Genomic DNA, 19,668 nt, shown 5'->3' with positions numbered 1-19,668 from the left:
TCATCTCCAAGAACCAGACCCAGAGAGACAGAGAACAAAAGTGCTCAAGTCAAAGATCTTATTTAAAAAAAAAACAAAAAAAACCAGAGCCAGCTTGGAACCCAGCTCTGCTGATGCTCTGCCATTCTATGTCCCAGGATGAAGGACAGAGCCTGTACCAAGCATGGAAGCAGGCTGCGCTGGACACAGAGGTGTCGATCTCATCCCACTTGGCCCTTCCGCCCAGGAAGTCTAGAGATGCTGCGGGGACCTCTGCGCTTTCTGGCATCTGCCCATGACCGGCTCCAGAACTTACCTGCTTCCCAGGCAGCCCGGAGCCTGGGGGCCCAGGCTCTCCCTTCTCTCCGGCTGGGCCAGGCAAATGAACCACACGAGCGTCCCCATCTTGTAGCTTGGACAAGGTTGCACAGGGTTCACACGGCTCCCCCTGCAGAGCGAGGACAGTGGGTTAAGGGGCTCCCGTGGCGGCCTGAGGTTCAGGATCTGGGTCTGCAGAATGTAGCCAGCGCCAATGTGGCACATCTACCAAGTCAATGATGTCTCAGGAGAGACTGGGAGCACAGGACAAAACAAGACAGAAGCAAGCCCATACTAGTAAGAGCCGGAATTTACCCGACAGACTGCAGGGGACCCAGGATTTGGAGTAGAATGGGCCAGAACAGAGACATCTTCAGAGGTGTGCCCTGGCAGCAAGCAAGGGATGCCCCAGACTGACCTTTGCCCCTTTGCTGCCAGCTGGTCCCACTGGTCCTGGTGGTCCCTGCATGAGAAGCCACATAAAACAATGTCCAGCACCAGCCTAGCCTGTGCAGACACAGCCCAAGCCTCTCAGTTTCCCTGTGAGAGCAGCACCAGCCATCTTGCATCCCCTAAGACACTGCCATCTGAAGAGAACTTACCGGATCGCCAGCTGGCCCTGCGTCGCCAAAACTACCCTGAGGGCCAAGCAGAGAGCATACAGTTAAAGGGGAAACAGGAAGAGCTACAGGAACACAAGCCAGTCTTAGTGAGACTCGAGGACTAGGACTCCCCCCAGCTCCCCAGTGAGCCCCTGGCCTTGTCAGCCACAGTCTTGAAGCTATGTCTCTACAATCAGTTCCCATCCCAGAAGCCCAGATCTAGCCTCACGCTACCAAGGCTGAGATGGCATAGTCTTTTCTCCAAGAGCTGTTCATCAAATGCCCTTTGTTCCTGAGCACTAGGCTAAGTGCTATGAATGTGAACATCACAGACAAAAATGCCTCCTGGACCTTGCACACGAAAGAGCTTTTTTATATATTAAAAAAAGTAACCCTCTGCTATGTAGTCAAGGACGACCTTGAACTTCTGATCCTCCTGCCTCAGGTGAGCATCCCCTTGCCCAGTTTATAAATGCTGGGATCAAGCTCAGGGCTTTGAGCATGCCAAGCAAGCAGTCTACCAACTGAAGTATATTCTCAGCAGTGTGTGTGTGTGTGTGTGTGTTCGTGTGAGTGTATGTGTACGCATGTGTGTGCACATGTGTGGTATGTATACAAGAGCAGCGGCTAGAGGTTGACATGAGGCATCTTCCTTGATCATTCTCCACGTTTTAATTAATTTATTTTTTTTAAAAGATTTTGTTTAATGTATATGAGTACACCATTGCTCCATTCAGACACACCAGAAGAGGGCATCAGATCCCATTACAGATGGTTGTGAGCCACCATGTGGTTGCTGGGAATTGAACTCAGGACCTACTAGAAGAGCAGTCAGTGCTCTTAACCACTGAACCATCTCTCCAGTCCCCTATTTATTTTTATTTTATGAGCATTAGTGTTTTGCCTGTGTCAGGATGTCAGATTCCCCTGGAACTGGAGTTACAAACATTTGTGGGCTGCCATTGGTTTCTGGGAATCGAACCCGGATCTTCTAGAAGAACAGCCAGTGCTCTTGACTGAGATGAACCCTCTCTCTAGCCCCTCGCCCCTCTCCTTACTGACCCTGCAGCTCTGGTCAGTGAGCTCCAGGGTTTGGTGGGTCTCCTCGCCCTCAGTGCTATGGCTCCTGACTTTTTTTTTTTTTTTTTGGTTTTTTGGAAACTGATCAGAATATATTCCTTAAAATGTATTTTCTTTTTTTTTTTTTCTTCCTTTTTTTTTTTCTCCCGAGACAGGGTTTCCCTGTGTAGCCCTGGCTGTCCTGAAACTCACTTTGTAGACCAGGCTGGCCTCGAACTCAGAAATCTGCCTGCCTCTGCCTCCCAAGTGCTGGGATTAAAGGCGTGTGGCACCACCGCCCAGCAGCTCTTGGCTTTTTGGGTGGATGCCACCAGGAATTCAAATTCAGGTCCTCATGCTTGCAAGGCAAGCAGTTTACGGCTGGAGCTTTTAAAAGAGGCACATTAAGCGCTAACGAGTGTGATGAAGGAAGCGAGACAATGACGCAGACCAAGAAGGGATCCTGTTTACACCGAGTGCTCAGAAGTAGGACCATGATCATCCCAAAGATGAGAATGAGGCAGCCTCTGAAAGGAGGCGGGAGGGGGCCTTTGTGTTTCTACGGGAGTGAAGTCTGGAGGTGGGAACAGTCTCCACAGATTTCAGAGTGGAAGGAGCTCTGATGGCTAAAGCAAAGGAAGGCACTGAGGAGGGGGGACGTTCAGAATGAGGGCCGGCAGGCCTGTGGCACAGAGTCAGGTCCCAGAAGGCATGTAAGCAGGAAGTTCTGTCTTGCAGCTCTTTCTACAAAGGCGCACTAACTGCTCGGTGATAAATGGGCTGTTGAAGGGCCGCAGTGGACACACGCAGGCCAGAGGAGGTCACTACCATCAGGAGTGAGACCATGGGGACCCAGTGGCACACATGGAGAGAAGCAGGGAGAGCGAGGGAGATGTGGACAGGACCATCGGGACTTATGGCTGGGCTGGATGAAGGGGGAACCGATGCGGGGAAAGGAGTGAAGGATGACGTTGGCTTTGGGGATTTGGGTTATGCTATTTGCTGTGATGGAAAAAGCTCCTCACGCTTGGTGGCACGGGCCTCTTCTAAGCCAGCTATTTAAGGAGGGGTAGGTAGGGGGAATCACAGGTCAAGGCCTGTCTAAGGTATATTGAGTTCAAAGTCAACCTGGGCAACTTAGTGTGAGACCCTATCACAAAATAAAGGGTAAAATAAAGGTTCCTCAGGTTTCTATGGAACAGGGGACGTAATTCGATGCTTGCAAAGCATGTGCTAGATCCTGGTTCAATCTCAGTAACGTGCACACTTGCACTTGTTCACACATGCACACCCACGCCTATGCACACACACAGGCACATACACACTAATGGAAGGTGAGCAGGGATTAGGACAGGTACTAAAACTCCATTTGAGAAATACCATGTGTACTGGCTGGTTTTGTGTGTCAACTTGACACAGGCTGGAGTTATCACAGAGAAAGAAGCTTCAGTTGGGGAAGTGCCTCCATGAGATCCAACTGTGGGGCATTTTCTCAATTAGTGACCAAGTGGGGAGGACCCCTTGTGGGTGGTACCATCCCTGGGCTGGTATTCTTGAGTTCTATAAGAGAGCAGGCTGAGCAAGCCAGGGGAAGCAAGCCAGTAAGTAACATCCCTCCATGGCCTCTGCATCAGCTCCTGCTTCCTGACCTGCTTGAGTTCCAGTCCTGACTTCCTTTTGTGATGAACAGCAATGCAGAAGCGTAAGCTGAATAAACCCTTTCCTCCCCAACTTGCTTCTTGGTCATGATATTTGTGCAGCAGGAATAGAAACCCTGACTAAGACACCATGAGAGTCTGAACACTCCTGCCACCAATGTGTCTCCCCCTTAGACACTCTCATGTCCACAGAGCCCCTCATCTGAGCAACCCTCTGTTAGAAATCCAGCCCACTCATCTATCTCCAGAACAATCATAAATACAAATGTGAAAATGGGCCTCCAAACCCAGCCGACCAGCCAAGTACTGGAGATCATAGACTCCGGGGCCAGACTTCCCCGGGCTCAAACACCCACGAGGCATTGGATGATCCCTGGGCCTTTTTACATCTCCTTTTCCTCATCCGGAAAATGGGAACAGTGGAGGAATGGACTCCATTAGAACTTGGAGAGAATGAAACGAGATTAAAACGTGCACAAGGCTTGGAACTGTGCCTGGCACATAATAAGTAGAAAGGGAGAGTTAAATATTATTTTGCTTTAAGGTAGTCTTGGATGTGCTTAATCGTTTTAGATTATCATTAAATTAAAAATACAACACTAAGGAATTCTCGTGGAGAACATGAGGTTCTTGGAACTAAATCCCTTGACTCCGCTCAGGGAAACCCTGATGGATGTGCTTCTATGTGAGGCTGCAGTTTGGCCCCTGCCTCACTTGCTTCCCAGGGCTGCCCCCTCTTGCTCCCACCTTGCCTGTGCCCCCCACCCCCCGTACTCCCCACCCCCCACCCTGATACCTAGCCCAGATCTCACCTTCTCTCCTTTCATGCCTCTGGGCCCAGGAATTCCAGACTTTCCCTTAAAACAAAACAAAACACCAAGATGGAGTTACAGCATCTTTGTCTGACATCCCTCCATGCTCCCAGTGTCGACCAGCAAGAGAAAGGAACGAGGGATTGCTAGACAGTTACTACTTTACAAGGAGCAGCCTAGCACAGGGACGGAGGAAAGTACCAGAGGATAGGCTGCTTAGTGGCTACCTCTTGGTTCCTGCCCCAAAGCATGGGACCTCAAGAGCCAGGACAGTCACTAGCATGCCAAGGGCGAGTCACTCACCGGGAGGCCAGGCAAGCCATGGCCAGGGGAGCCCACATTTTCACTGCCCCCCATGGTGGGCCCAAGGTGCTGGGCCCCGACACCTGAACTGCAGGATGAGCAGGGTTCCCCCTAGGGAAGAAAGAGAACAGTCAAAGTTCTCTCAGGTGGACAGAAGGCGAGGACCAGGGCCCCGGGGCTTCTTACCTTCTCTCCTTTCATTCCTTGGATGCCTGGATCTCCCTGCAAGGAAAAAAAAAATTGGTTTGTGGGCTAAGACTAGACATACCGGGGCAGCCCAAATGCTCTAACCATATGTAAGGACAGAGTGTGACATACCGCATATATGCCCTTTAAATCGCCCTATTCCTGAGGGATTTACCCTAGAGGGAGCAGCCATCGACCCACAGAACAAAAAGGGAAATAAACTTAGCCTAAATGTCCACATTAGAAAGGTCTTTACATACCCGGTCACCTTTCAGTCCAACAGTTCCTAGGCCCTCCTGAAAGAGAGGGTATATGAAGGAGTCCGATGAGGAGGCTGGCCCACGACCTTAACCCTGGCCCTCACCACTTTCTTTCATTTCTCTACCTAATCTCCAAACCCAGCCAAGCTTCACTTACAGGAAGAGATGGTTCCACCCTACCTTGCCCAAAGGATACCCTAGAGTCTCATGGGGAAAGTGCTGGGAGGTTGCCATGGAAACCTGGGAGGACACTCTAGCCCACACCAAGCTCTATGGTTCAAATCCCATCTAGGCTACACGCTAGGCCTAACTTGGTGGTACTGAGAAGCACAGAGTCCCTTGTTCCTCCATGGCCACTTGGGTACTCACCGTGGCCGGAGCAGGATCCCCCGGTTCTCCTTTAGGCCCTGGTTTTCCAGGGAGCCCCACAAAATTCTGGAACCCTTCGGGCAGTGTTGGACACACTTCACAGGGGTCACCCTAGCAGAAGAGAAGAACCATAGGAGATTAGGGTGAGGCTGAGACCTTGGGAAGGACAAAGCCTCCTGGCACAGCAGTATTAGCTGTTTCCCATCATCAAAGTGGACAACGGGACAACTGCAGGGTCTTCCTGTCCAAGTGACTCATTCATTCAGGACAGGAGTCCCCGACATCCCGAGACTATGTCCTCAAAGCAAGCCAGGGGAGATACATGTGTCCCTGACACATATGTCACTGACATGTGTCCCTGACACATATGTCACTGACATGTGTCCCTGACACATATGTCACTGACATGTGTCCCTAACACATATGAGACCTGCAGGGGGAGAAGCTCAGTGACCTTCCATGCTCATAAACCCTGCAGCCGCCTGAGGCAGGGTCTGCATATGGCTGACCCCCCCCCCCCCCCCGGCAAGCTCCTGATCTGATCACAAACCTTCCACAGTAATATGGACACAGTAAAAGAAATGTCGCCTGAGGTCAACTGAGGCAGGCCCGGCACCTGGGCAGAGTGTCCCTGCTCTTCAGTGTGGAACCTGCTCCCACCCCAACCTAGGGCAGCCAGGCCCCGAGCTTACCTTCTCTCCCTTTGTCCCAGGCACTCCTGGCTTCCCCTATTGGGAAAATTTAAAGACAAACAAACAGACAAACAAAAAACATGGGGCATTAATACCGGGCACAGGAATTGGTATTTTGGTATGCTGGGAAGGAGCTGAGGACACAAGCCCTTCTCCCCAGAGGCTCTGGAAGAGCAGATCTGGGCATGGTGGACTGTGGCCACTCACCGGCTTCCCTCCTGGGCCTTCCTTTCCTGGTATTCCAGAGCTGCCCTGTAATCAGAAGGGTTAAAGGGGAGGCTCCCACGGATGTGACCTTTGCCTGTTTGCCTCTTCATTCTGACCCCCAGCTGAGCCTCCCATCTCCATGTGGACCACTGGCAAGATAAACCCTCTCTTCCTATTGCCTGTCTTCCTGCTTGCCTAGTTCTAGGAAAAGATAAGAGATAACAAGGGCTCTGAGCACCCTTCCCTAGTACAACAAGGAGGAGGTGACAGACAGACAGACAGAGAGTTCCAGTACTGGCTGCTCACCAAGGCCAAGGCTCCCACCCCAGCTAGTACTGAAGTAGAGACAATCCTCCTACCCCATGCACTCTGGCTACTTGAGCCTCTCTCAGCCCAATGTCTGGTCACCTCCTGACACACACACTGCATGATCTCGCACCCCTGCCTGCAGTGCCCACAACACCCCTGTGCCTACCTTTTCTCCTTTAGGGCCTGGTGGGCCACCTGGATCTCCCTGATGGCAGAAACAGGGTGATACACATTTCCTCTTCATAGCATGGTGATCAGTTTTGTCTTAAGCCACCCTCCAACCCGCACTCCTGGGACCAAGTCTTATCCCCAACTCAGCCCCACCCTGGGTGGCACAAAGGTTTCAGGAGAGGACAGCAGGACAGGTGAAAGGACACTTACAGGAGTCCCAGGCAGTCCTATCCCAGGTGGTCCGGGGAGGCCAGGGGGCCCAGGCTCTCCCGCCAGTCCCTCAGGCCCAACAAAGCCAGGGTCTCCCTGTTGCACACGCACACGTAAGTGAGTATGAGAGGCACAACCTTACCTTTATACCCTCTTCCCACACCCAGACCTGCAACTCACTTTCTGCCCTTTGGGCCCAATGACACAGATCTCTCCTGGCCGACCCTGTGGATAAGAGGGCCGGGTAGGGACAACCAGGATCCTGGTACCTTCCCCACCGAGACAGGAGGGTAATTAACCCTCACCTTCCCTCCCCCAATGCCAGACCCCAACTGGTGCCTGAGACCAGCAAATGACAAAGGCTGAGGGTCAAGAGGCCGGGTTCAGCAGCTGTTCCCTCTTTGCTATGCCTTCTGGGACGTAGCACCTCACTTCCTTGGCCAGGAGGAGGAGGGTGGACTCTGAGTTAGAGCTTAGCATTCTGAGGCCTAGGGAGCAGGTTCCCAGCCACATACATCTCGTCCTGGCCTTCCCGGCAGTCCTTTGAGGCCTCCGTCACCCTTCTCCCCTTTCTGGCCCTGGAGAAGGAAGAGACAGGGGAGCAGGCTGAGGAAAAGAAGCAGCGAAGTTCCTGTCAGGGGAGGGGCAAGTGCCTTCCAGAGTCCCCCTCCCTGACTCTGCCTCTTCTATAAAGGAATGCCTTCCACAGGAGGGCAGACAACAGAAAGAACTTCCAAACCAGCCAGACTGCGCATTCAACAAACATGCAGGCATTCCCTTCTAGATGTGGCGGGTGTTTGGACCAGGCAGAAGGCTAGAAGGGATGGGGCAGGGACAGTCAATCCTGCCAACTGTCGCCATCCTCTAGGAAGACCTTAGACACTTCCTTCCTCTTGAACATAGTGCCTGCGGTCCATCAGGGACCTACTCCTCCAAGCATCAGCCTGTTACCTTCTGGCCTGCTGATCCTGGGGCTCCTGAGGGTCCCTGAGATGAGGAAGGGGGCACAAATGATTGTTGAGGCTGAACCCAGGACCCATCCTGCCCCGTGGCGGGTCCCAGGCTTACCAAGTCCCCTGATTCTCCCTTCTCTCCTTTCGGCCCTTCTGCACACTGACAAAGGAGATGAGGGGTTAAGTGGCCAGAATGGCCCTGCCTTAGCCCTGAGACAGGCCTCACCTCCCAGTCAGTCTCACCTGAAGTGGGGCGTCTGGGGAGATGCGGACACAGTCATTGCCCTGTGAATAAGGAACAGGGGTCAAGGCTGGGACCTTCTGGGGGTGTCAACAAAAACCTGCTGCCAGGAAAGGCCCAGGTGCTCCTAGAATAGAAGCTTCTACACATTAACCCTGATAGAACCCTGTTGAAATGTCCATGCGACCAGGCTTCCCACTGAGAGAACAAGGGATGCTAGGTCACACCCATGAAGCCCCAGCTAGGTGAGAGAGGCCTGGACGCGGACTTGGTTAGGGCACACTTACCCGTGCTCCCTTCTCTCCCTTGGGGCCTGATGGTCCGGTCAGGCCTCGTTCACCCTTCCCTCCCTGTGGGGAAAACCAAAATGATGACTGTGCTGAAAGGGAGCCTCCAAAAAGTGCTCCCCACCCCTGGTTCCCTCCTCCACCCATCGACTCTGCAAACAGACACACACACACACACACACTCCCCTCTCCCACTCCTCCACACCATGCACTCATTACACACACTACATGGATTCCATATACACCACAAGGCTGCTTAGCAAACCTACAGTCTCACACAGGGAGTATTCCTTCCCCCACACCCCCGGGCATGCACATTAGCACACACAGCAGCATGTCCTCGGCACGTGAACACGTTGCGTACTCATGTAGGATGATGTGAACCCATGGCCGCTAATTGTCAAGTTTCCTGAGCTCAAGCCTGGTGCTTGCTAACACGGGACCCAGGGCAGAGGCAGGTCACCTCCCTGGACTCAGATTTCCCATCAATAAAACAGAATTGATGCAACACCCGCCTCCAGGAATGAGCACGAAAGCCAGGGGTGCTGCAGAGACCATACACGGGCAGAGCCCACAGCCGGCAAGGGAAACACAGCATTTGCTTACATGAGCCATGCCACTCAGAAGCTCAAGGCCCATTAGGCCCGCAGGTGTATATGGGTTCAACCTTCAGCCTGTGGCCACATGGGCACAGACGTGTGTTCCAGAGCGTACAGGCACACCCACACACAACCACTGCCCGATGACTGACAGGGTCCTCAGTATCCCCTGATGCTGAAGGGGAACACTGCCTCCTAGGATGGGTATTACACACACAGGGCCCAGGGCCTGGTCCACAGAGGGCCTCAGCAGAGTATAGTTTTGGACTCTCTACATACACCCACTGGTTCTAACACAGGGTGCTTATGCACACTGGGGTAGTCCTGCTAGAAACGCAGAGCTACAGGGAAGTGGGAAGGACCACAGAAGACCACAGGAGAATTCTGTTCACTTCTAGGCCTTACCTTGAGGCCAGAGAGACCAAGTGTGACCTAAGGGAACAAAAGAAGGAAGAGAATATTGAACTTCAGGGAGCAACCAGTGGCCTAGAGGGGGCAAGCAAGTCAGCTGGTTCACACAGCATGATGGTAGGACCGGAGTCCCAACGCCAGTTCTGCCCCTAGGCCAATTAGCCTGCTGGCTATTTTTCAAGGCTATAAAGCCAACATAGGGGTCTGCTTTCTCCAACCTGCCTGCTTTTGGCCAGCCCCACCTCAAATTGTTAGGCTAACATGGTCACTCGGTTGCCATGGCAACCCCAGCGCATCTGGGATTTGATGAGAGACTGGGTAGAGAGAGAGAGGCAGGCAGGCAGGAAGAAGTGTGGGTACTTCTAAGTCCCCCCAGAATTAGGGGTTCATGCCTTTTGGGAATGGATGCTCAGAACAGTCTCTTTGTCCACAGAAGTGGCACAATAGGGACCAAATGGCTCATGTGAGCCCCAAGCCCTGTCCTTACAATTCCTACTGGGAAGCCTGGGCTAGGCTAGCTGGAGGAGGAGGAGGAGGAGGAGGAGGAGGAGGAGGAGGAGGAGGAGGAGGAGGAGCAGAATGCCCAAGCTCTGAGCTATGTGACACTCCTCCCCTCCTCTAGGTCTCCAAGGTGTCATATGGCACCTTCCTATCAAAGTGGGCCTGAGGCCTGGAGGCAACTGCACAGCAGAAATCAGCAGCCAAGGTCTTGAGTCCTGTTCTCCACCCCCACCCTGGCTTGGTGGGCTTAGGGGTGGGGACAAGCACAGCTCTGGGAATCAGGCAGGGGAGTGATGGGAAACTGAACAAAGCCCCCCTTGTGCTCTACCAGGAAGCGCCAGTGCACTCCAGGCAACGCCCACTCCCAGACTGTCTATGCCTCTCCATTCACTTACATTGCTCTCCCGGGCACTGCGGGCACAGGGTGGGCACTGCAAAGGAAGAACAGGCCTGCAGGTCAGTTCTGAGCCTCTGAGATTAGCCCTGCCCACACACACACACATACGCACACGCACATGCACACGCTCACACACACACACACCTCAAGGTCCAAACAGCACCTCTTCAAAAGGAACAAAAGAAAATGGAGACAGAAACAGTAAAACATTAACAAGCCCAAGGCCACACAATATGTCAGTGAAAAGGGTTCTGCAGCTATGACTTAGGTTTTCCCCAGATGCCCATGGCTACTGGCTTCTGGCTCAGCAGAAATGGCTTCCTGGACATCCAGGGCAATCAAGGCCTAGAGTTGAACCCTCAGGAACGTTGGGTACTTCAGTTATCCATCACCCCTACACCTTCGGCTCTATGCCTCAAACCTTTATCCAACGAGTGAGTGCTGACACCTCCCTCCCAGAGTCCTAGAGTCCAGCCCAGACAAGGCTCACCTCATTGACTCCAGTCTCCTGGTGGGCCTGAGAAAAAGGAGACATGGGAGTGAGAGAGGAACCTGGGGCCAAACATTGCTCCCAGCCCTTGTACAAGAACAGGCAGGAGCCAGCTCTCTAGAGAATGCCCAGGACTGTGTCCCGCCCAGTCTATCTTCCCTTCTCAGAGCTGGCACCATGCAGCCGAGCTCTGTCCGGGCAGGAAGAGCCTGGGAGCACAGCATCTCTCGCAGGGGTTTTATGGAGGGAATGCAGGGCAGACAGGGGGCACCGTGGGCTCACCCCCTCAGCTGCCGTCTCTACCTTTGTCCCCCGTTCTGCCTTCTGGCTGCTTCTTCCCATCAGCTGAGCGTCCACCTGGGCAGACAGAGGGACAGTTCTGGGGTCCATGCTGGAATGGGGTATCCAGGCAGAGCACATGAATGCCAGGCACCCCCCTTAGTTTGGCATCTGGCACCTCCCAGATCATCAAGGGTTTGCTCAGGCCCCTGAGGCTGTCCCCACGGGCACCCCTTCCCCCCCTCCATGTGATGTCGTAGAAAACAGGCATTGAATCAATGGGATCTTGTGTTTCTGCAGCCAAAAGCTGGGCATGCTGCCTGGGTAGGCAGGGACACTGCCCAGCCTGAGGGTGGGGCTGAGGGAAGGAAGAGGTTCCTCTGCCATCCCCAAAGAGCTTGAGAGTGGACAGGGTGGCTGGCCATGGTGCTGGGGAAGTAAGAGAGCCCAGAGACCAGTGCAGCCTGGCCTCTGGGCCCAGATTTCCCTGCATAGGAGAAACTGCAAATGGGGTCCTGCCCTCCACAGGATGGTCTAGCTAGAGTCGGAAACAGGGCTGCAGCGTGTTTAGTGCCAACAAGTAGCAGGCATAGAGCTACCCCATGGGCTCTTTCTCTCTGCCTCCCTGAGTTCCATAAAGTAATGCCTACATTGAGGCCACACTTGGGGGACTTCCCCAGCCTAGGTACATGGCCAGCTGAAGCTGGTGGCAGGCCTCAGCCAGGTTAGGGGTAGAACCGTCTGCCCTGCTCACCCACCTTGCTGTTCTGAGGCTCCTCTAAGCAGAAGCATCGGGTGTAGACCTTGCCCTCCGTCTGAGGATTGATCTCAATGAGTTCATTACTCTGGGTGTCCCGGCGCGCCTTGGAGGTCTCTGGGGGACACTGCTCAATATGGGGGAAAGGCAGCCAGGGTCAGCACAGAGGCAGATGCACCCTCAGACCTCTGCCTTCCCTACGCAGGCTGCCCCCTCCCCAGCACAGCGTGTGCTAGGAGCTAGCTACTCACCCCTCCTGGTAAGATCTCGCAGCAGCCTTCCTCCAGCACCAGCTCTGGGTCACAGTAAATGTGCGCCTGCTGAAGGTCAAACTGCAGGGGACACACAAGTTCATCTTATCAGAGGATCAGACAGCTTTCCCATGGTCCCCAAAGAAGCTCAAAGACATCTTCGCCCCAGGATTTGACTTTAGGGTCTTTCCGGGCTGGTCAGGGGTGGGAGGAAATCAGGGAGAATAGAGCTGTTGCCAAAAGCAGAGAGAGGAGGGAGGGAGGGAAAGAACGGAGAGGGATGGGGGAGGCGGGCAAGAAGAGGGGGCTCCATCCAAACTGGACCCGTTCTGTAAATGAATACTCAAGGAAAAGCATTGCAGGTAGAGGAGGAGGCAGGAGCAAAGGTGCAAATATGCAAATTTAGTAGGTGATCCGTCTGACTAGGATGGATCAGAGTCAATAGAGAGATGCTAGGACCATGCTGGAGACATAAAGAACCCGCGTGCTGGAGGGCCTGGCCTGTCGGGTTAGCTTGGTTAGGCTGCTTAGGAAAGGCAATGGCTCCACTAGGGCTCTGAAACACACCCCCAGGAGCTCAAGGCTCCCTGAAAGGTAGGAGCAGAAACCGGAACCCAGTACTCACTGAAACCGGCTTGCCCTGCTCAGCGTCCAAGCCCAGAAATACATGTCCCCCAGGCCGGATAGCTTGCCGGGGCCCCAGAGGCTGGGAGGAGGCTGAGACGCAGTCCACGTGCACAGAGGCCACCCGGCCTGCCACGCTCAGCATCAGCTTGTGCCAACGCAGATCGAAGAGCTGGGGCACTGGGAAGATGCAGGACACAAAGTCACCATCTTGGCCCTGTGCCCGGAGCTCTAGACTCCGCTCCTGGCTGTTGACTTCCAAGGAGATCTGTGACAAATTGGGAAAGAGAAAGGACAGAGATTCAGAGCTCTAGAGGCATAGCTTGGCCAAGTTGGGGCCTGAAGCTTATCTCACAGGAGGGGAGAAAGCTAGCTGGGTCACAGAGGAGGGCATCCTGAGAGCATGTGTTGGGTGCTGGGGGTAGCCTCTCGACAGAGTGGAGAAGCCCAGAAACCAATGTTTGAATAGAAGCTGAGTTAGACTGATACAACCACAGCCCACGGACTAGGGGAGGGAAGCGGTGGACTCACCTGTGGGTACCCATCTGCATCAGTCACTTGGAACAAGTACCATGTGTTCCGGAAGGTGTGCTTCTTCAGAAGGACTGTCAGGACCAGGGCAAACTCCTCTGGGAGGCCCCCAGGGAACACTCGTCTGCAATGGAGAAGAGGAGGCACTCTGAGAACTGATGAGCCTGCTGGATACAGCTCGCACCTCCAAGACACACACACACACACACACACACACACACATGTTCATCCTAACATATTCACCGAGTACCTTCTGGGTGCTAAGGGTTGATGGGCTGCTGGGACAGCCAGTGGGGAACTATGGAGGAGGAGCTTGTCCCCATGAAGTCTCATGGGGTACAATGGGGCAGAGGAGCCTTAACAGCATCCTTGAATTATCATCTCAGAGAACCAGAGAGAGGATTAAGAGTACTGGCTGCTCTCCCAGAAAATCAGGGTTTGATTCCCAGCACCCACTGTGAGCATCTCAGACCAGCTGTAACTGGAGTCTCGGGAGATCTGATGCCCCCTTCTGGCCTCTACAGGCACTGCATACATGTAGTGCACACGCATAATGTGCAGGCATAACAAACATACACATAATAAATAACTTAAATGTTTTTCTATCTCAGCATTACATTCCAACTTTGGCAAGGGGGCTCCCAAGGAAGCCAGTGAGGTGTACAGGCTGGGGTAGAAGGAGGGATGCTGAGAAAAAGACCAAGGGCTCTGCATGAACACAGCTACAAGGCGACATTGGTCAGCGGGAGCCAGACTGCCCAACGGCTGCTGCAATTGGGCAGCACAAGGTAACACTCATCTAGACACAGGCTCTCGAAACCACCCTGGGGTTCTCATGGTGACCATGGGATTCAAACTTGGTCCTGCCATTGCCTGGGAGGCAGGCTGGGTTTCCAGGCACCTCACACAGAAAGCCCACCCTGCAAGCCCAGCAGTGGACAATAGGAAGACTTTTGGCAGGAGAGTCCCCAAATCAGCCTCCAGGGCCAGAGTTGCAGGGGTGTGGCTGAGGTCAGTATGAACTCCAGCACCAACCAGAGTCCTTTACCGAGTTGGTTGGGTCAGCGGAGCAGCCCCCAGCCGCAAGATGAGCGGCCCCTTGGGGTTTCGGATCTTCTTGATGGCAGATGTCTTCATGAGGTTCAGTCGGCGGATGAGGTTGAAGCCTTTGGGGGACACCAGAAGAAAAGCAGGTGAGGAGAAGTACAGGCTACTCCAGGAAGTGGGTAAGGGCTGGCAGAGGCTGCACTTACCAGTCACGTTGGTTGATGGGTCACTACTGTGTTCTAGCTTGAGTCCTTCTTGCTGTGAGGTGGGGCACCGCTCACCTGAGACAGAGTTAGCCCAGAGCATTAGGAACTCAGGAGGGTGACCACCCAGCAGGGCTCCTGGGACCTCAGGAGGGGGCGTGTCCATAGTCCTGGACCTTTAAACTAGTCTGTCTTGAGGCTGTGAGCATACTTGGCCTCTGACCCTGGCTGTGGAGGAAGAACTCAGCACAGGGAAGGCTGAGACCGGTGACCTTTTCCTAAGTGAATCAACAGCAGAACAGGCCCAGAGCCCCCAGCACCTCAGCCTCCCAACAACCCCCGCTGGGGCCAGGCCTATGACAGGGAGTGAAAGAAACAAGAAATGCTAGGCAGTTCAACCAGAGCCCAGGCAGTGGGGAGCCGTGTGTGTGTGTGTGTGTGTGTGTGTGTGTGTGTGTGCGCGCACGTGTGTAAATGTTCCTCCAGGTGTTATACCTTGGTAGGGACAGAGGAAATGAGCTACGGGCTCCCTTGGGGTTTCGTGCAATGGTGTATACATGACTATACACGCATGAGCTATGCATACCCATGCCCCCAGGGCTGCCACGTGCACTGGCACACGTGTCCTGGGCAATGGGTGGTGTTCTACATCCCATACTCAAAGTAGAAAATCCAGTGACTTTTCCCCTGCATGCCCAGCTACTGACAGAACAGAAAGAAAAGGAGAGGCTGAGGGGACCGCCAGCTCAAGGGCATCATCTCGCCTTAGGCTCCGACGAGGCATGTTGAAGCGGTATCAACTTCTGAACAAGGGCACAAGTCTAAAGTCCCAAAGGGACAGGTTCGTGGCTATGACCCTCTCTCTCCCTGAGGCTGTGTCCTCCCTGCCTTCCTGAGACCAGAAATGTTGATGGGGTGCTACATCAGACAGACAGGGGCTAAGATCAAACGGACCTCCCAACAAAGCTGATGGGAACGCTGGATCAAACCAGTCAAGTCACCTCTCAGTAGATAGCCAACTCCCTGCCCTGCCTAGTTGAAAGATAGAGCTCTGTGTCCCTGGGCACAGTGACCCACTGGATTCTCCACCCCCAAGTCTGGCCGGAAAGACCATTACTGTCTTGAGCATCTCCGAGGCAATGGGTGAGTCACCCTTGGCAATGCGCCCAGATTCCTTACAGATGTTGAAATCCTCTGCCCCAGGCCCTCTAGGGGACCCGGTGAGGGAGAGGAGGGAAAAACTCTCTCCTCAATACACGCACAGAAACACATGTATGCAGACACACACATATACACACATTCACACGCACATACATGGGTATACATGCATACACATACATGTGCATACAATAGCAGTCCCATACACCCTGGATGCCTGGACTTGGGCCCTAGGAGTTCAGCTCCTTCCTGGCTAGGTGATGCAGCTACTGAGCCCAGAGGGCACCCAGCAAGGCCAGGCAGAATGCCTGGTCAATTTCCCTTGGCTTTGGGCCCTGGAAAGCTGCACCCTCTCCCTGTCCAGAGGCTGAGCCACGGGGTGGGCAGTCATCAGAGAACCAGACTGGTGCAAAGGAGGAGCCTGTGCCTGGAGGATGGAATCATGGCCATGAGAAGGCACAGTCGGGCTGGGCAGCTTTCCGGAAGTGTTGCCTTTTGTAGGGAGAGTGTAGTTCCCTGCTCTTTCCCATCTCCCTAGACAGCAAGAAATGCAAGGATGAGGCTGCAGAGGGAGCCTGTTCCCTCCCCACCACCCAGAGACCCAGGAGTACATACAAGTGTATGTTCTGAATGTATATACTGAGCTTTTCAAGTTGCAAAACCAGAGATATACAGAAACAAGATACACACACACACATACACACACACACACAGAGTTCACTCACGCAGGCTCAAGTATGTAAACACCACCTGAGCTAACCTGAGCTATATACTTCCCCTATACTTGGCCATAAATGCCACATGACTGAGATATACATGGTCACATATGGGCAAAGACCCCAGCACTTCAGGGAGCCAGATGTTGGCCTGTCAGCTCACCTATATTTGTCCCATGGCTGAAGGTGGCCCAGAGCCCGAATACCCACAGGCCGGGAGCCCAGGATGCCAACATGCTGGTCCAGGGAAATCAGCTGCAGCCTCGGCACCTGACAACCAGAGACATGGGGGTGGGCTTCCGAGTGCCCAAAAGTGTGGGTAAGTGACAGCCTTCTGTGGGGCCCACACACCAGGGACTGCGGGGGCAAGGGCTTGGCGCCGGTTCCTCTCAGAGGCCCCGGGACACAGGCCTGGGGTGAGAATCTGGGCAGTGGTAATAAAGAAAATATTTAACCACCGGTATGTCCCAGACACCCACCAGTCTGAGCAGAAGACTAGCTGAAGCAAGGCCCAGGCAGCTTCTGGCTGTGTCAGGAGCTTGCCGCTGGGTTGAGGAGAGGTCTGAAGGGTTCTAAAAGACCACAGAGGCAGGGAGAGTGAGGGGCCATTAGCAGAGGCAATTTGTCAAAATGCTTGGACAAAGCCCAGAGCTTTAACAGTTGTGTTCTGCATTGGCACATAGCGGCCCAGAACCTGGAGGGCTGTGCTCAGCTGAGCCCAGGTAGCCCTGCCAGGCACCCACAAGGTCAGGGGCTGGGGACTGGACTGAGTCTCTTGGCAGGGATCACAGGGCTGTGTATGGGCCAAGAAAACTTCCCCTTGTGTGCACAGGGGCGGGAGAGCAGGTCGCCAGGGCTCGGGACCTTGTTGCCAACCTCTCCCGCTGATGGATGCTCGTCTTTTCGTTTTATTAAACCCTGATGGATGGGCCCAGATAAATCAATGCAGGCTCAGCAAGTGGCCAGCAGAGTCATAGATCATCTGGCCCCTTCCAGGACAGGCAGATCATGAGCACACAACGCCACGTGTGTCGGTACAATACACATAGGTGGATGGACACCAGGGACTATGTAATCAAACCGAGCTGCAGGCAAGCGCGCTAAGAGACATGAGAACTGATAAGCCCAGAGTTTACATACATGCTCCTGTCCAGAGCCAGCCTATGACACCCCTCCAGGAGGCTGTTCTGTTGGTACTTTCTTAGGCAAGTTTGATTTTGTACAGTGCCATGCTAACTTATCTCCCTTATTGCTGGCTACCGAATAAAGGATGCCTTCACGCAAGATAGATAGATAGATAGATAGATAGATAGATAGATAGACAGATAGATGCTGGACTCTTGGGATAGGTCTGTGTCCCCCATCTCAGTCATCTCCCATTCTAGGGGTGTGCATCCCCCACTCTCCAACCCTAGCCTGACCTTCCCTCCCTGACAGCCGGTGGAAAGGCAGCCGGCTATGAGCAGCATGTGGGTGCATGTGGAGGCGTGAACATTGATGCACTCAACATGTTCACATCTGGCTCCCACTCCCAGGCCTCAGACTCAGTGGAGGGATGTAGGGCTGAGCGAAAGAGATGGAGACCCCGCCCCCCCTCAACACAGACACAGATGGAGGCAGAGACAGCAGGACCAGCACGGAGTTTCCAGCTCACCACACCTGAGAGCACTGAGGCCCTCAGAGAGGGCTTGCCACTTGCCCCAGGTCACAGAGCGAGTCAGCAGCAGAAAATGCCCTTTCCGCTCAGAGGGAGAAGCGGCCCAGTGCTGGCCCACTTACCAACGGCCGGGGGAGCCCTTCACTGAGCAATCCTGGCAGCCCCAAGGCTGCCAGCTATGGGAAGCAGGGCCAGGGGTCCACGGCCCACAGGGGGATCCTCGATCTCTCCCTGCCAGTCTGCGCTGTCCCCAGCTTCTCCGTCCCCAGAGTTCTAGAGAGTGAGTGCAGTGCAGCATGCACGCCTGCCGGGACTGCCGGCCGCTCCTGGAGAGGGAAGAGGGCGGTTCCAAGGGGCTGGGGGCCGGCCAAGAGCTTAATGGAACACAGCTGGGTCTGCCCGCCAGGCTGGAGGAGGAGGGAGGTGGCGAGGGCTCGGCGGCTGCGAGGCGCGCTGGCCACTGGGCTGCACCGCCGCGCTCCTGGCCTGGCCCTGCGCCCGGGCCCGCCCATCCCGCTTCCCGAGCCAGGTGAGCCCGCGGGCGAGCAGAGCAAGGCGGGACCTTGCGTGCCCAGAGCTGCCCTCGAAGGGGCGCCTGCGGCTGCCTAGTGGGAGGGAGGCCAGGCTAGGCGCGCCCAGAATGAGGCCTGGGGTTTACGGGACCTCTTTCGCGTCCCTCCCCCTACTTCCTTGGCTGAGACCCCAGAAAGCTGGAGAGGGCTAGGGACCCTCCTCCATAGTCGTGGAAGCCGCGACGTGGCTGTTGACCAAGCCTCAGTGGTCAGCTTTTTCCAGTGCCTGGGCCTAGCTTTCCTAGGCTGTAGAACCTCTGTCGGCACTGGGAGGAGGGATGGGACAGCACTCCCCAACCCTGTGCTCCCTTAACTCCTGCTCTGTCCTCATTTCTACTCTAGGACTCCAGGCGGTTGGAACGGTTCAGATCCCTGTTCCCTGCTCCCTGCTCCAGTTCTATGACTTTAAGTAGACTTTTTAAAAAACTTAATTTATTTTGCATGTACACCGAAACGTGTTCACAGGCGCAGTTGTAAATGCCGTGTTGTATATGTGTGGAAGTCAGAGAACAATTTGTGGAGTTATCCCCTTCCACAATATGGCTTCTGGGGAATCAAACTAAGGTTTGGAGGCAAGTACTTTACCCGCTGAGACATCTCCATGACCCTCATACTTTTTTTTAAAAAAATCTGGATGTTGAACCTAGAGTTTGCATATTCTAAGCTAATGCTCAATGAGCTACACCTCCAACCTTTGTGGTATAGTGTGTGTGTGTGTGTGTGTGTGTATGTTGGTATTCTGTCTAAGCTCCACCCCACACTTACCTGTCAATAGCCAGGTATGCCCCGCCCCATAGACCTGGCCCACTATAAAAGGGGCTACTTGCCCCTCCTCTCTCTCTTTGCTCTCCCCTTTCAC

At 54.2% G+C, this 19,668-nt stretch overlaps 1 protein-coding gene across 9 annotated transcripts in view; it reads right to left on the bottom strand.

The window, feature by feature from the left end:
- Col16a1 (collagen type XVI alpha 1 chain) overlaps window positions 1-18,583 on the bottom strand; it is a 51,676-nt gene extending 33,093 nt beyond the window's left edge. For 4 of the 9 annotated variants that reach the window (XM_052177497.1, XM_052177500.1, XM_052177502.1 and 1 more), the window contains exons 1-30: window positions 18,360-18,583; window positions 16,744-16,850; window positions 14,710-14,784; window positions 14,505-14,622; window positions 13,457-13,580; window positions 12,927-13,193; window positions 12,302-12,382; window positions 12,052-12,177; window positions 11,297-11,371; window positions 11,015-11,041; window positions 10,523-10,558; window positions 9,621-9,647; window positions 8,617-8,679; window positions 8,332-8,373; window positions 8,204-8,248; window positions 8,087-8,122; window positions 7,651-7,713; window positions 7,316-7,360; window positions 7,136-7,231; window positions 6,921-6,959; window positions 6,446-6,490; window positions 6,239-6,274; window positions 5,547-5,657; window positions 5,178-5,213; window positions 4,918-4,953; window positions 4,732-4,842; window positions 4,429-4,473; window positions 900-935; window positions 716-760; window positions 296-427 (exon numbers count right to left, since the gene is read on the bottom strand). In XM_052177497.1, coding sequence (XP_052033457.1) covers window positions 296-427; window positions 716-760; window positions 900-935; window positions 4,429-4,473; window positions 4,732-4,842; window positions 4,918-4,953; window positions 5,178-5,213; window positions 5,547-5,657; window positions 6,239-6,274; window positions 6,446-6,490; window positions 6,921-6,959; window positions 7,136-7,231; window positions 7,316-7,360; window positions 7,651-7,713; window positions 8,087-8,122; window positions 8,204-8,248; window positions 8,332-8,373; window positions 8,617-8,679; window positions 9,621-9,647; window positions 10,523-10,558; window positions 11,015-11,041; window positions 11,297-11,371; window positions 12,052-12,177; window positions 12,302-12,382; window positions 12,927-13,193; window positions 13,457-13,580; window positions 14,505-14,622; window positions 14,710-14,784; window positions 16,744-16,816 — 2,091 coding nt within the window. In that variant the 5' untranslated portion in view covers window positions 16,817-16,850; window positions 18,360-18,583. Of the gene's footprint in view, window positions 1-295; window positions 428-715; window positions 761-899; window positions 936-4,428; window positions 4,474-4,731; window positions 4,843-4,917; window positions 4,954-5,177; window positions 5,214-5,546; window positions 5,658-6,238; window positions 6,275-6,445; window positions 6,491-6,920; window positions 6,960-7,135; window positions 7,232-7,315; window positions 7,361-7,650; window positions 7,714-8,086; window positions 8,123-8,203; window positions 8,249-8,331; window positions 8,374-8,616; window positions 8,680-9,620; window positions 9,648-10,522; window positions 10,559-11,014; window positions 11,042-11,296; window positions 11,372-12,051; window positions 12,178-12,301; window positions 12,383-12,926; window positions 13,194-13,456; window positions 13,581-14,504; window positions 14,623-14,709; window positions 14,785-16,743; window positions 16,877-18,359 lie in introns of all 9 variants that reach the window. The other 5 variants (XM_052177499.1, XM_052177503.1, XM_052177504.1 and 2 more) reach the window with 2 other exon arrangements.
- Window positions 18,584-19,668: the final 1,085 nt, after the last annotated feature.

Source organism: Apodemus sylvaticus, chromosome 3, assembly GCF_947179515.1.
Source record: "Apodemus sylvaticus chromosome 3, mApoSyl1.1, whole genome shotgun sequence".
NCBI classification, from domain to species: Eukaryota; Metazoa; Chordata; class Mammalia; order Rodentia; family Muridae; genus Apodemus; species Apodemus sylvaticus.
This window is presented reverse-complemented; position numbering and strand designations above follow the sequence as displayed.